This window comes from Sparus aurata, chromosome 6 (assembly GCF_900880675.1).
Source record: "Sparus aurata chromosome 6, fSpaAur1.1, whole genome shotgun sequence".
In the NCBI taxonomy this organism is placed as follows: Eukaryota; Metazoa; Chordata; class Actinopteri; order Spariformes; family Sparidae; genus Sparus; species Sparus aurata.
In genome coordinates this window covers 25030036-25043971 of record NC_044192.1, presented here as the reverse complement: position 1 = coordinate 25043971, position 13936 = coordinate 25030036, and the positions used below count along the sequence as shown (strand labels likewise).

Genomic DNA, 13936 nt, shown 5'->3' with positions numbered 1-13936 from the left:
TTTTATAGTCTATCAATTTTCAAGACACATTACAAAATCATCTGTGACTATTCTGAGGAACTTTTGCTGTAACTTCGCAGCCACCACATTGGAGGTCTTCTTGCTAATGCTTAGTGCTGTTGAGTAAGGTTTTTTTTTTGCCATTAGTCACAGTTTGAAATAGAACATATATTGGAAAATACACAAAACACACACTAAGGCCTTTATGTCAGGTTTATTTCATTTAATCTATTTCATTTCTGCCACCAGTTGCATTACAGTTTAAAAAAAATAAAATCATGAGAGATTGACAAATTAACATGAAACAAAACATTAAAGAGGCACTTTACTGATAAACATCAAGTTAAGTTAACTCATCATAGAGAGTACAATTAAGCTTTTGGAAACATTTGCATGTTTTCTGTAGCTCTGGAGGAAGCTTTCTCATGGCTAAAATATAACAATAAAATTACCCAGATGATGCCATCAGGGCCTTGGAGAGGCATTGAACGTGAAAAACAAGGACATTAATCTCACAGGGAGGATCTAACAAAATATGCTATTGTGTGACATCATAGCGAGTCAGTGTTTTGGGAGCCTGACCCATGCTTCAGTAAATGACTTTATTTAATATATCTCATGATTCTGTCAACTGTATTTAAGTACAAGCCTAAATTGCTGGAGTGCCTCTTCACAAGCAACTATGGTACTTGTGCAGATCTCCTGACAATGCTACAACTCAGCTGCTGATACATTGTCATTACCAAAGCTGGTGTCATGTCAGATAAAAAAACACCTGTGCAAAGGAACAGTTTCCACTATTGACACAACCAAGGTCCTTTATCTTTGCCTTGTCCAACCATGTAACAATTTTATGAAATTGCTTAAACATCTTCCTGCAGGTTGTGATCATTAGTTAAAGGCAGCAGATCTCATCCAAATGTCCATTTTAACTGCATGCAGTTGCCTCCATATTGATCCTGAAGTCACTGAAGAGTGGCGAGAAGAGGTTGTGGTCTGTGGTCACTCTGGCTTCTTGCAGTGGCTGAACTGTATGCTCCTTCTCCTCAGCTTCTCGGGCTGGAGAGACGCGATGAGAGAAAACTCGCGAAAGACATCAGCACAGGAGATGTCACCTGTAACAGGGGATACTGAAGTCAGGCGGAGAGGGGGTTGTCCCACTGCAAGGCACTGTGGAGGATGCAGTGACTGATCTGCTGGTTTTTGCTCACTTTTAACACCACTGAGTGATAGACCAAATCTTTTAAATGACATGGCACAAAGGCAATAACCCAGCAAATACTGCAACCTCCAATAACCCGCATTTCACCTTTAAGGAAGAAAGACAATGCAGATCAACCTCTGCATGAAAGAGCAAAGCCCCCAAAGCATCGGGATATAGTAAAGCAGCTAAGTCTAGCTCAGTGGCATTTAAAGAATTTTTACACACTGTATCCTCTGCAAGAGCTGACCCTGGGATAACCTTAACCTTTGTTCACCCAAGGTTAACCTATATCCCACTTCTCTTAGCCTGAGGTAAAATGTCTGTTTGAACAATGGTGACGTGTGGCTGCTCTTTTTTCTTTAGTCCTGTTTCACAGTGGCACATCCTAGCAGGTGTTTAGCTGGTTTTTCAAGTGATAACCCTGTACTGGTGGGGGTAAGCCTGCTCTGGAGCAGAGCCAGCTACAGACCAATAAGGCTAAAATTGGGGTAGTCCACTTTGGAATGTGACAGCATTGTGCCATTGTGACGTTTTCTTAGTCTGGTGCTTAGAAGGTTCCATGAATGATTTTAACCCTGGGCAAAGCGCAGTGTCAAAAGCCATGATGCCTATTCATTTAGGCTACAATACGGGAATTTTTCTTATATTTATTATTTTAGCACATATTCTAAAATCACTGTTCTTGCAAGTGGTTAGTATGCGAAACAGAAAGTCAGAAAGAGTGGTGAGCATCCTGTCCATTTCATCCCGGGATCCATTTCCTTTCTTCTACATACCATGTGATGACAGGCTACCTGGATTAAAGAGCTTCTTATTCTTACTCAGATTTCACAAATGTGTTTTATGTACTTACCCGCTGTATGTGACCTAGTACCTACTATACAAACGCTGCATTATAGCTGGGTCTGCAGACATCTTCTTCGGAGGACACAACACTCTCTTCCTGTGTACCTCTGATCGCCTCGTTTCATCCCAGGAGAAAAAAAAGACTCCCCACTTTAATGGAACACCAAATATTTCCCAAGTGTGTGTGTGTGTACAAGAGAAAAGGCCCCAGAGCAAGACACCTTAAAGATCACAGCCACCAGAGCAGAGGGAATCACAGTATCACACTGATTTCCTATAAGACGGCCCAGGATGCTTCACTCACTCTATCCCGACCATCCTTGGGTCTAACTCTCCTGCTGCCCGTGGCAACCCCTGTGGTAACAGAAGCAATGATATGTCAGTCATGGTTTATTTCCTCAAGTGGATATATGTTTTTTGCCTTAAAGGTCCCATATAAAGTTAACTAAACATTTAATTAAATTTAATGTCCAAAAACACATTATATACTGTCCATTCTGCAGCACCTCAATTCACCCTCTATCCGAACGCTCTGTTTCAGGTCCCCTCTCTTTACAGCCCCCCTCCTGAAAAGCCTGCTCTGATTGGTCATCTCTCACAAGCCTGAGCAGGCACCAATGTTTCAGCATCAGCTCTGTGCAGAGGGTGGTGACTGTGTAGTTGGGCCATCAGAACCTTACATAAGTCCTTGCGGCTTATTTAAAGGCACAATTTCATTTCTGCGTATGAGCGTTTCAGTATTATTTATGAAGCACTTATGCCTGCTTTATAATCAAAAGAGACAAGGAAATCTTGCTTTCTATCATATGGGACCTTTAAGTATAAAACGAGGAATTAGACATTTCTGGTATGTGAGAACATTTTAAGTGATGGTGTAACAATGCATGTGAGATCACATAACTGTTTTACAAACTGGAAACACTGAATTATTCAAGGCACAGCACTGCTGATGCAGGCTAGAAACTAAGGCGCTATTTGAAACACACAAGGCCCCATAGACTGAAGTTATCTTTAAAGGTCCAGTGTTTTGGATTTAGTGGCATCTATGGGTGTGTTGTTACAGACTGCAACCAACTGAACACCCCTCGTCTCACCCTTCCCTACAGTGGCAACAATAAACATGGCAGTAATATATGGTAGGGTCTGTGAAATAGGCCAACTCCGCAAGGGCCAAGAACGTTGGGCTTTGAAGCCAACTTTAGACAGTGGCCCAACCTTGTGATTACAAGAAAGGTGAACTTTTCTGGCTTCATGCGCCACTGAGTTACTTTCATAAGCATGAAGGGACCCACGCCTCCAACGCTGTATCCAGCTCTCATGATGCATCCATGGGAAGAGGGCCTGCTCCATCTTTAGATAGTGATCATACACTAATAATGATAATGACATATCATTCTGAATATTGTTTTCCACTTTTGTCCGTAAATCCTACACACTGGTCCTTTTGAATGGTGAGTTGAGTCTGGAGATGTCCAAGTGTGCACCTCCTTTAAACTTGTAATCATGAAGGACCCCATTCAACTGCTTTGAATAAGCCAAGTGCTACCCAAAAGTTTGTTACAGACCAAAAGACACACCAGACCGGATTGTCAAAAAAAAAAATAGCATTCTCCCAACATCTGAAAATGTTTCAACATAGCTATATCTCTCCAAATTAGCATTTTATCAAGTGATCACACAGAGCGATGACATTCTGTAAATCATTTCAAATATATTGCTGCGATGTTGAGAGAATGTTATGCACCAGAGATGAGACAGGAAACAGAAATGAGAGCAACAAGCAAGAAGCAGGGTTAGTTCATCAATATTTTCTCAGTTTTATTGTATGCATTTTGTTTTCTTTTTTTCCCCTCAGTGCTTCTAAAGACAAGGAAGAAAGTATTCCAAAGATATCCAAATGTCAGTGAACAGAAGAACGCCTCTGAGTAGCACAGAGCCATATTACAGCACCGCCTGACAGGTTATGTTTTTTTTCTTTTTTTGGAAGAGAATAAAAAGACAAACATGAAACAGATCAGACAGTCAGGATCCATGATTGAATGCTGAGAGGCAGGCAGTTGGCGTCGAGTTAAAATACACAAGTGTACTATTTACAGCATGTTTGCTTTGAACAGCACCTTTAACCACTCCTATGTCAAAACACACAATGGACACAACATTTAATAACTTCTGCTAGGGCAAAGGCCCCTAACAGTTTGGTCACAGTAGCATCACATCACCCCCTAGATTGGTTCTACTTGCAGTACACTGAACTATTGCAGAATATCACCTGCCATATCAAAAATCTCTCAGCTCTGTCACATTTCTGTAACCTCTTTTGAACATGTGAGTACACCAACAGTGTTTCTACCACTCTGTCACTTCACAAAGCATGGTAAGACTATGCTGTATCTACTCTGAACAGTTTAAGTAAAAGAAAATTCAAAAAGAGAGAACAAAAACGGTGATATCGTACAACATTGTCAGACACTTTCCCTTTAAAAAGTCTTTGGCAGAGGAAAATAAACCACAACATTAAAAAAGTAATAATAAAACTACTGTTTGCAAGCTTTTATGGAAACCAAAAATAGACAGGAATGAGAAAGTCACCACAGATTTGGTCCGTGCATGGGTGATTGGCACAGAGGTGCAAAACGTAAGAAACACCAGAGGGGTCATCATGGTGGTACATGCTTATTCCACAGGACTGCACTGCACGATGTGATCAAACCATAGAAAGATATTTATCATGCTCAGAATGCAAACGATGTTGAACCTCCCATAAAATAACTCTGGCAAAGCATGCAGAGAATACTGCCAGCATTGACCAGTGAGGGAAGCAAGATATAAACGTCCTTTGACCCAACCGAGTGTGTTAATCGTTCATAAGAAATGTGCTCCTTTATCTCACCACAGGTAATGTAACATGGATGAGTATTTACAACAAAATGGAGGTGCCATGAGTCACAGTTGTTCAGTATTGAACAGAAGAATTATTCAAGGGTGAGATCCAGTTACATACACTCCCTCGCTACACCGCAAGACTCGCTACTCCTGTTTGTCCTGGCTTCAGCTTCACAACTTGGCATGTTGTCAACCTCCGAGTTATAAAAACAGAATGACTGCAACCGATTGAGAAATGATACACTAGAACTTCCATTATAAAATCTCTTTCCGTGTGACGTGACTTTCCACTAATAATCTGACGGGAGCAATGTAAGGCCATTACAAAGAGAAAATTAAAGCAAAATGACTTTTACGTATGCCATCACATGATGTAAAATGAAGTTAACTGCCATAAATTCCATGTGATGCTTTCAGATTAAAATGACAATCATTAATAAACAACGCAGAAGTAAACTGCATCTGAGAATGCATTGCACTGGTCCTCTGGGGAGATAAATAAAATAGACAATAGACGGATGGACGATAACTAAACGAGAACAACGTAAAAGTTAACTGAATGAAAATAAAATCATAATACTGTAGATGGGAAAAGTGCACAGTTTCTTTTTTTCTTTTTCCTTTACATAATATCATATCATTTAACTCTGTCTCTCAGTATTCTTTGACACATGCACTCATTTACTCACTCACGCACTCATCATGTCACAAAGTATCTTACAAAACAGGCGAGGGCCTCTTCTCCACGAGCCCTTCAGTATTTTTGTCACAGTTCTACATTAAATTTCCCTTCCTGACTCCTCTTTATACACAGTAAACACCCCTGCCCACCTCTACTGCAGCTCGTCAAGTTACTCTTTTTTTCTTTTAGTAAAGGAACGAATACCATTTTTTTTTTCACCTCATGCCACAGCACATAGTTTAAAGATTACCCATATAGCTTCTAAATACGTATATTTACATCTCCGATTGAGAAGAGATGGGTAAGTTGGATGTCACACAGATGGTCTGGGTAGATAGAAAGTGTAGGGGGTTAAAATGCAGCGAGATTCTTCAGAGGTAAGAGCTGTTAGGCACACCCTCGCACGAGAGGTCACAGCCGGTTATGATAAGTGAGATAATAACCCCGTTAGCAAAAAGCAGATGTCATTTTACTGTGTGTGTCATGTAGCCAGCGTAGCATGGGTAGTGCCGAGTAATGGCAAGCAGAAATGTAGTGGTGATGCAGAAAAAAAATAGAGTGTCAGTAGAGTTAAAAAGGTCCATCAGGGGTCTCAACGCCGCCCTATACATGAGCAAGTGGCACGCTCCTCTCTCCTCAGACAACCCCAGGAAGTTGCTCGTAAGCGTCGATCTAACAAGTAACAGACCCGACATCAGCGTCTAGGAGCAACTTCGTCAAACATTACTTCCCAGTCAGGAGGAATATATATTTGTATATATGTATAAAGAGAGAGAGAGAGAGAGAGAGAGCGCACAAGCTCCTCGATACAGAAGTGACCACTAGCATTCCTCTATTGTGAGACAGATGAACTCCTGGATGCACTTCCTATACTGCTGCTCAGTGGGGCTGCTGCTGTGGTATTGACCTGGTTGACCCAAGGGAGGCTCCGCTTCTCGCATCTCCTCGTTCATCCGCGCTAGACGCAATCTGGACAGGCAGAGAGAAGAGTGACAGAAGAGAGGGGACACACATTGGAGGAGAAGTAAGCAGCGGGACAGTTAGAGGACGAAAGGCAGGTGATTACAAATAATTGAGATGTCGAGGTGGGAGGAGACGGTGAGCATGGAAAAGTGGTAAACCCCAGTGGAGAGAAGAGGATGAGAGGAGGTTGGAGGGGAGGGAGAGAGAGGATATAGACAACAATGAGGGATACAATTCAGACACCAACAATTCATCTCAGTTGAAATCTCCATTAAAAGCAAATAGTCCTTGAGTAGATTGTCGTGTTAAAGGAGACATATTATGCTCATTTTCACATTCTTGATTTCACATTAATGTTGGGCTACCACTAGAAAAGGTTTGCATGCTTTAGTGCTCAACAAACAAACCAGTTCTCTCATACTGTCCAGCTCTGCAGGCCTGTAATAGTCCTCTGGCTCAAATGCTCTTTTTTTCCCCGCTCCTGTCTCTTTAAGGCCCCCACTCCTGAATGCCCAGTCTGCTCTGATTGGTCAGCTCACACACGCCTGACCAAGCACCGCTAACAACAAAAGAACAACTGCACCAAAATCTATTCTTCTGTGCCAAACTAGCCACCAGGCAGAAATGCTGCAAATGACATGGTGACTTAGTGCGATGTCACAAAGGCGGAACTACTGAAGTGGCGTTTCAGGAGCAGTGTGTTCTGTGGGAGAAAGAAGCTCCTGTTGGTGCAGACTTTGACATTTTGAACTTTCAGGACCATAAAAAAACAAACGGAATGAAATCATAACAGGTCTCCTTTAAACATTTATGATAATTAATTCTTAATATATAATTTATATTCAATATTTGATATCAGATTTCTTATTTAAAAACATGGTTCAAATCCTACAAGTGGCACTCAGCTACAATTATCATAAATCACTGAATTACAGTAAACTGATTGCATAATATTGGGTGACGTTCTGGCAGCCTAAAACTTGTGGAAAGAAATGAGTAATAGCTTTTGATGAGTCAAATTAACCAACAGTTCTCAACCGCGAATGGTGTGTTTTTACAGGTAACCTGTCTGCAAAAGTATTTTCAGTTTCAGAAGGATTAGGTTCACTCACAGGGTGACAATGTCTGCGTTGGCAGCCTGGACAGCGATACTTAGGGGGTCATGACCCTGCTCGTCCACCTCCGTCTGAGATGCTCCTCTCTTCAGGAACAGACACACTTGACTGCAAAACAAGACGCAGACACAGAGAAAAGGATTGAACACAAGAGCTAGTGGCTCCGCTGGGTACGCAGTGAGAGCGCAGCGGGAAAGACACTGCATAGTATGAATAAATGCATGCAGAATAAATAGCAGAATGATAGATCTGATAAAGTAATGCTGTTGCAATTCATTTGTTTGTCTAAACAGGGATATTTTAATCCACTTCATGCTTTAGTCAGCCAAGATTTCATGGTTTGCTTGAACTTTGCCAAGGCCAACCTGACAAGAATCAGTGTTTGACATTCCTGTGCCTTGCCCTTTGCATTTGTCATTGTTAAAGTGCAAGAGCACTTTAACAACTAATCCCTTGGCAGGGACTAGTTTCAGTTAGCATTACAGAGAAACATGCTGCCAGAGGAACAGCTATGGCTATTCATTTTTACGATATTCATGGAGAAACGTCACCCACCCATCACAAATTAAGTGGAAGCAAAACAATGTGTTATGACTTCCTCTCCCTTAACAGGAATTTCTTACCCAGTGTGTCCCAGATAAGTGGCGTGGTGCAGCGGGCCTCTGCCTCTCATGTCCCTCTGGTTCACGTCGGCTCCGTTCTGCAGCAGGAACTCACAAGCTATCAGAGAACCCTGAAGGAGAATGACAGAAAGCGTTTTTTATTTTAGTTTATTTGCTCTGAGAAGTCTAATCATTGCAATTTTAACAATATTGAGGCCAATGTTTTTGTTTTTTTACGACTGCAGATGTTTGGGGCTGTGTTTATGGCACCTTCAGTGGAATATCTGTTTTTAATCTTTAACCCAGACTGTCTCCATTCTGTTATGATGTTACAACAGAATGCCATTTAAAAATCAAATAAAAGGTTCAGTAAAACTCACCCCGATCACGGCTTGAATGAGCGGCGTTTTTGCCTCTTCCTCCTCACTTGCAGCGTGTATGTCAGCACCGTGTGCCAATGCCTCCGCCATCAACGGCAGGTTGTGTAGACGTGAGGATCGGTGGAGGAGCGCCCCCGGATGGAGCTCCCTCGGGTCTTCGGGGTCTGAAGGTACTTCTTGTTCAATCTCCACCTCGCCACTGGAAGACTCCTCTGACTCCTCCTCTGAGGGAGGGTAATGCATGGTTTAATTCAGGGGATGATATTGGTGGCCCTAAAATGAAGGATGGTTAGGCTGTACCTGTGCTTTACATGATCCCTGTCAATACACAGTGCAAATTTTATACAATTTCCGAGACTAATTGCTACATCTTGACAAGTTAAAATGACAAAAATTAAGGATTTGTTGATTTATCCCAATTTTACTGATTGTCTCAGGGGACCCGAGAATATTTCAGGCTGTTTGAATGAATCGTTGATTGATTAGATTAGACATCACATCCAGGTTTTTCTTCTTTAAGACAACATTTTAGTGGTCATTTTTAAGTTTTGACATTGACCACCTGTTGAATCGACGCTCAAAACAAATATGGGGCAGCATGTGACAAAAGTAACTGCTAACGGCTGCTAACTATAGCAGCCAACAGCTTGTTAGCTCAGCTAACAGGACAGCTATAGCAGTCCGGACTGTGAACTCGGGACACCTTGGAAATGTTTGTGTTTACACGGCTAGCAAGGGAGCTTTGGACGATATCACAACATAACTTTAGGCTGTGTCGCAAACTGTTTATACTCTTATTGACACTGTATTCTCCTTCACCTCCTCAACATGATGTTATTCACACCAAACACACATACCTTCCTCTGTGACACTGTCCACCACTGAACCAAAAACCAGGATGTCCGTGCTGCCGTCAGTACTTCCTCCCAGACCGCTGTCGCTGCTAAGACCTGCGGGGCCAAGCATCGCCAAGCCACGGACACGTTAATGATTACACGGCACATACTGTAAAACTCGCGCAGACACCCCCGCCATCACTGACACAATAAATAAATAGTGAGAGTTCTTACAGCTGAAAATCTACTATATCTTAAATGCATGAGGCTTAATGTAGTGGACTTACTGCGCGGACCAGAGCCAGTGTCAAAGTAGGAAAATAGTGAATCCAGCTCATCCGGACAGAACAGGGAGTCCCGGCGAAACTTTGCTGCAGCGGCTGCCGAGGGAAAAAAAAAAAATTGGTATAATCTAAATATACATATATCTTTCCACTCTTGGATTAATATTCCACATGCTGACGTTGATGACAGAGCAGTTAATTCTCCGCACTGACCTGCTGAGAGGTTTGCAGGTGAAGCGCTACCCGGCTCGTAGCGATGGTATTTCCGGCGAGCCCTGTTGGGGGCCCGAACAGAGCTGTTGTTTCGCTGGCACTTCTTCACAGTCCAGGGCCGCGCCTTCCTTTCACCCTCCACCAGTGCCTCGCTCCCACTCATCTTCTTCAGAAAGCGTTTCTCCACGTATTTAGACTTGATCCAGGCCTCTTTCTCCTGTCTGAAAGTAGATGATCACAAACCAAAAGAGAGTTGCAGATAAGTCAGCGAAGACAACTTTGTTGAAAATGGTGCTCCTATTCCTTGCTAATATTCCTCCTCCATGAGTAAAGGACTGACCTCGAACTAGACGGTCCGGGTTTTTTCACCCCCAGCTCCTCGCAGGCTCCCTCATAAATTCGATTGATCACAGTGTTCCCCAATTCACACATCAGCTAAACATGAGAGAAGGAAGAAAGGGAGACAAAGATGGGAGACAGGGACAGAGAGGGGAACGATTAAAAACTTCTTAAGGAATTATAAATGCAACTCTGTTGGGGGGAGAGCAAAGCTAAGAAAGAAGAAGCTGTAGGTGATTGTGTTGGGGAGACACACCTTCAGTAATTCTGGCTCCCATGAGTCTAACGTCAGTGAACGTACTTTAGAGCAATGGACGCCTAAACTCCTGAAAAAAACAAGAAGAAAAAAAGATTATACACATTTATTTATCACAACTGCTGAAATGGCAAACTTTATCTTGTTTCTCCACTTTTAAACCCCTATCGTATCTTACTAACTGCATCTGTTGGTACCTTCACAGTATCTTTCCTATGCTTGGACTGATGAGCCGATGTCAGTGGAATCAGAGCATATCACTGCAATATTTCATCAGAGTGTAATGTGATGGTTGTGCAGATAATGCAGATGTCTGTTGGTACGAGTTGTATAAATAAAACAAGCCAAAACATGACAAATGTCACAGAGGCATATTGATGAGGAACGGGAAAGTTTTGTAAAGGTTAGACTGTTGTTTGGCTTATTTCAACCTAACAGAACTAGTTCATAAGTCAATGCTACTACAAGGAACATTCATTTTTGTGTTGATCCTGCAGCCCCTATGGATAAAAGATATCGACGGTGAAGCAAAGTAAACTTTGTTTGAGTGTTGTACTGTAACACCAGACAACAGAGCAACTTCCTTCCTCAGCACTCTGCCATAAAAATGTTTTTGTTAGTGTGATTTATCCAACCTGGATAACAATTCTGAAAACTCGGAGCGCATCTATCAAAAATGAAACTCCAGACTGCCAAACGGTCTCAGCACAAATCAACAGTTTTCGATTAAAGTAACTATAGTTACTTGCTGTTTTTCAGATTACATCAACTAAGTGAATGTTTCAATTAACTAATTTCATCGACAATCAGATAAAAAAATAAAAAAATAAAAAAACAATAATCATGAAAATTCTGAAAATTGGATCTGACAATTGACCAAATGGAGAATTAATTGAGTGTTGAGTGAATTAATTAAGTGCACTGTTTCGTTGTGTGGTTAACTGTTTTCAGCTTCGGTATTAGAGAAACTGACCAATAGTTTCAGGAACACTTTCAGAGTATTGGGAAAAACAATAAATTGAGACAATTTCTTAAATCCGTTACAAAGTTCCACATAGGGTGTGAAAAAAAAATGCACTTAAGCGACATAATGCGGTTGTTCTTTCCTCCTCTGAACAAATACCTCATATTATTAAGTGTAGTTTACCTGTGGATCCCTGAGCACTCGATGCAGAGCAGCACTCCCAGGTTGATGGAGGCCCAGCAAGGAGCTGCTTGTCCGCAGTCACAGCATAGCTCGTTGCCCGGTAGGCTCTGCACCCTCTGGAGGAGGCTCTCCCCACCTCCCCTGACTCCCCTCTCTGCCCTCTCCCCTCTCTCTCTGGGCTCGCTGGCAGAGTCGATGCTGCTGGTGGAGGGCGAGGCTGTCCGGTCCAGACGCTGCAGAGACAGTTCGACGGATCAGATATAGTGAAGCTGCACAGTGAAGATGTGACTAGTGCTATGTGTGTGTGTGTGTTCGTACTTCGATGTAATAATTGTCGGTGATGTCTTTGTAAGCAGAGGCGATGCTTGCTTGGACGGCTTGGATCCAAGCTTGACGCAGCTTCTCAGACTCAGCCTGCAGCATACAGCTCCTAAAAGATTTGTACATGCCTGCTTATTACTGTCTGATGCTAGGAAGCTAATTAGTGTTTAGTAAATTCCAAAAATAGATACAGTCAAGAATTTAGCAATTGATAAGTGAGGTGAAAATCCAAGGAAACAACATAACAGCAAACATTTTTAAAAGAAGTTGGATGTTTGGATGAAACGTGATCTTGCAGGGAACAACTCACAAATACACACTTACTTAGTAGGTGAAACCACCTCGAAGCAGAACCTCCTCTCATTATCTTCACATGGTTTGACAGAACACAGCCTCAGGTCCTCCACCACCACCGTCAAAGAGTCCTGTCAGTGGCAGAGATCATGATCACAACACACACCTATGTGAGCTACACAAAGTATGTTATTATACATATGAGGAAGGGCAAGTCTGCACACAAGCTCAGTCTACTGCACCAATATGCAAACTACCAATACTAAGGGCCACACCTCCACGCTGTCAGACATTGCTTTGTAGTATGTTTTATTGAAAAAGGAAAAAAAGAAATCTGTACCTTGAGTTTCTTTTGGTAGACCAGCTGGCTGTTCTGTATGGAAAACCACCGCCTTGAGCAAGAGAGAAGGTATTGAGTCAGACAGATTGTGGGAGAGAGCTACATAAGCTAATAAGCTAATATGTGTACATTGAAATTGACCAACCTATCCTCACCATACCTCATTTTTTTGTATTAGGTTATCATATTCTTAAGTGTGTTTATGTGTGGAGACACAACTTCCCAGTGTGACTAAGACAACATATTGTCTTTTGAACTGTATGTTGACGCCCTCTTCATTTCTCTTTTTTTACCTGTTCCAGGTCTTGAATGCGTTGCTAGCCCGCTTGAAGAGGTAGCCCTCCATGACCACGCCATTGGGTGCATCCACGTTGAATTCCAACTTGGGGTCATCATAAGAAAAGTCCTGCAGGGACACACACAGATCAACATTAGGGTCGAGCTTTCTATTACCTTTCTATTCTCATGATTATAACAGCCCAGAACATCATTGGGGCCCCTCTATCAAGCATTAGTGATATCGGTGAAGTGAGATTTTTGCACAGAGCCCGAAGGATACCAAAAGACTAATCACAAAAAGTTCACAATGCCAATGACAAAAGACACAGAAGTATCTTCTGCTGTACCACCAGACTACAGAGTACAGAGCAGCTTCTTTCCTCTCAGGCTGTGAGACTCCTGAACTCATTTGCTCCTCTCCACTGGATAAAATAGTTTGTTTGGTTTCCAATGCGCTGCCAAGTTTTCATGATTCAGCTAGTTCTTGAGGCTATGGTATTTGCGCAAACTTTCCACAAACAACACTAGTGACATCATCAGAAACAACAATCTTTCATGTCGTTTCGTGAACCATGGCACTGAAGTGCTTCCAGTGTAAGCGATGGCGCTGTCCTGTGTACAATGCAATTAGGTCAGGTGACATTGTGAGGCAACAATCGTCCACCTCAACACATCAAAGCAGAAGCCAGATAGCACGTTATCAGCACCACATACTGTGTTGACACAATGCTACTGTGGATCAATTCCTCTTTTATGTCACATTTTCTTCTGAGAACTGTCTCCACAAAAATCAACATCTATCCGCTCCATGTCGGCCATCTGTTCGTTAGTTTACCTCAGGTCAAACCTGCACCTCTCCACTTGTCAGCTAAGAACGCCTCTGTTCTCTTATCCGTTTCCCTAGAAAGGCATTTAGAGCCAGATGCCAACTACTCAGCGAGGTGAAGAAGAC

The 13936-nt window shown here is 42.3% G+C and overlaps 1 protein-coding gene across 5 annotated transcripts in view; it reads right to left on the bottom strand.

The window, feature by feature from the left end:
- Positions 1-200: 200 nt before the first annotated feature.
- Positions 201-13936, bottom strand: part of LOC115583436 (arf-GAP with coiled-coil, ANK repeat and PH domain-containing protein 3-like) — a 63860-nt gene continuing 50124 nt past the window's right edge. Inside the window, exons 11-26 of one of the 5 annotated variants that reach the window (XM_030420279.1) lie at positions 12999-13111; positions 12706-12757; positions 12396-12496; positions 12069-12180; positions 11751-11983; positions 10604-10673; positions 10349-10443; positions 10009-10229; positions 9799-9891; positions 9533-9634; positions 8676-8899; positions 8317-8426; positions 7691-7801; positions 6523-6584; positions 2355-2404; positions 201-1115 (exon numbers count right to left, since the gene is read on the bottom strand). In XM_030420279.1, coding sequence (XP_030276139.1) covers positions 1047-1115; positions 2355-2404; positions 6523-6584; positions 7691-7801; positions 8317-8426; positions 8676-8899; positions 9533-9634; positions 9799-9891; positions 10009-10229; positions 10349-10443; positions 10604-10673; positions 11751-11983; positions 12069-12180; positions 12396-12496; positions 12706-12757; positions 12999-13111 — 1818 coding nt within the window. In that variant the 3' untranslated portion in view covers positions 201-1046. Of the gene's footprint in view, positions 1116-2354; positions 2405-3843; positions 6585-7690; positions 7802-8316; positions 8427-8675; positions 8900-9532; positions 9635-9798; positions 9892-10008; positions 10230-10348; positions 10444-10603; positions 10674-11750; positions 11984-12068; positions 12181-12395; positions 12497-12705; positions 12758-12998; positions 13112-13936 lie in introns of those variants that run through there. The other 4 variants (XM_030420281.1, XM_030420280.1, XM_030420282.1 and 1 more) reach the window with 4 other exon arrangements.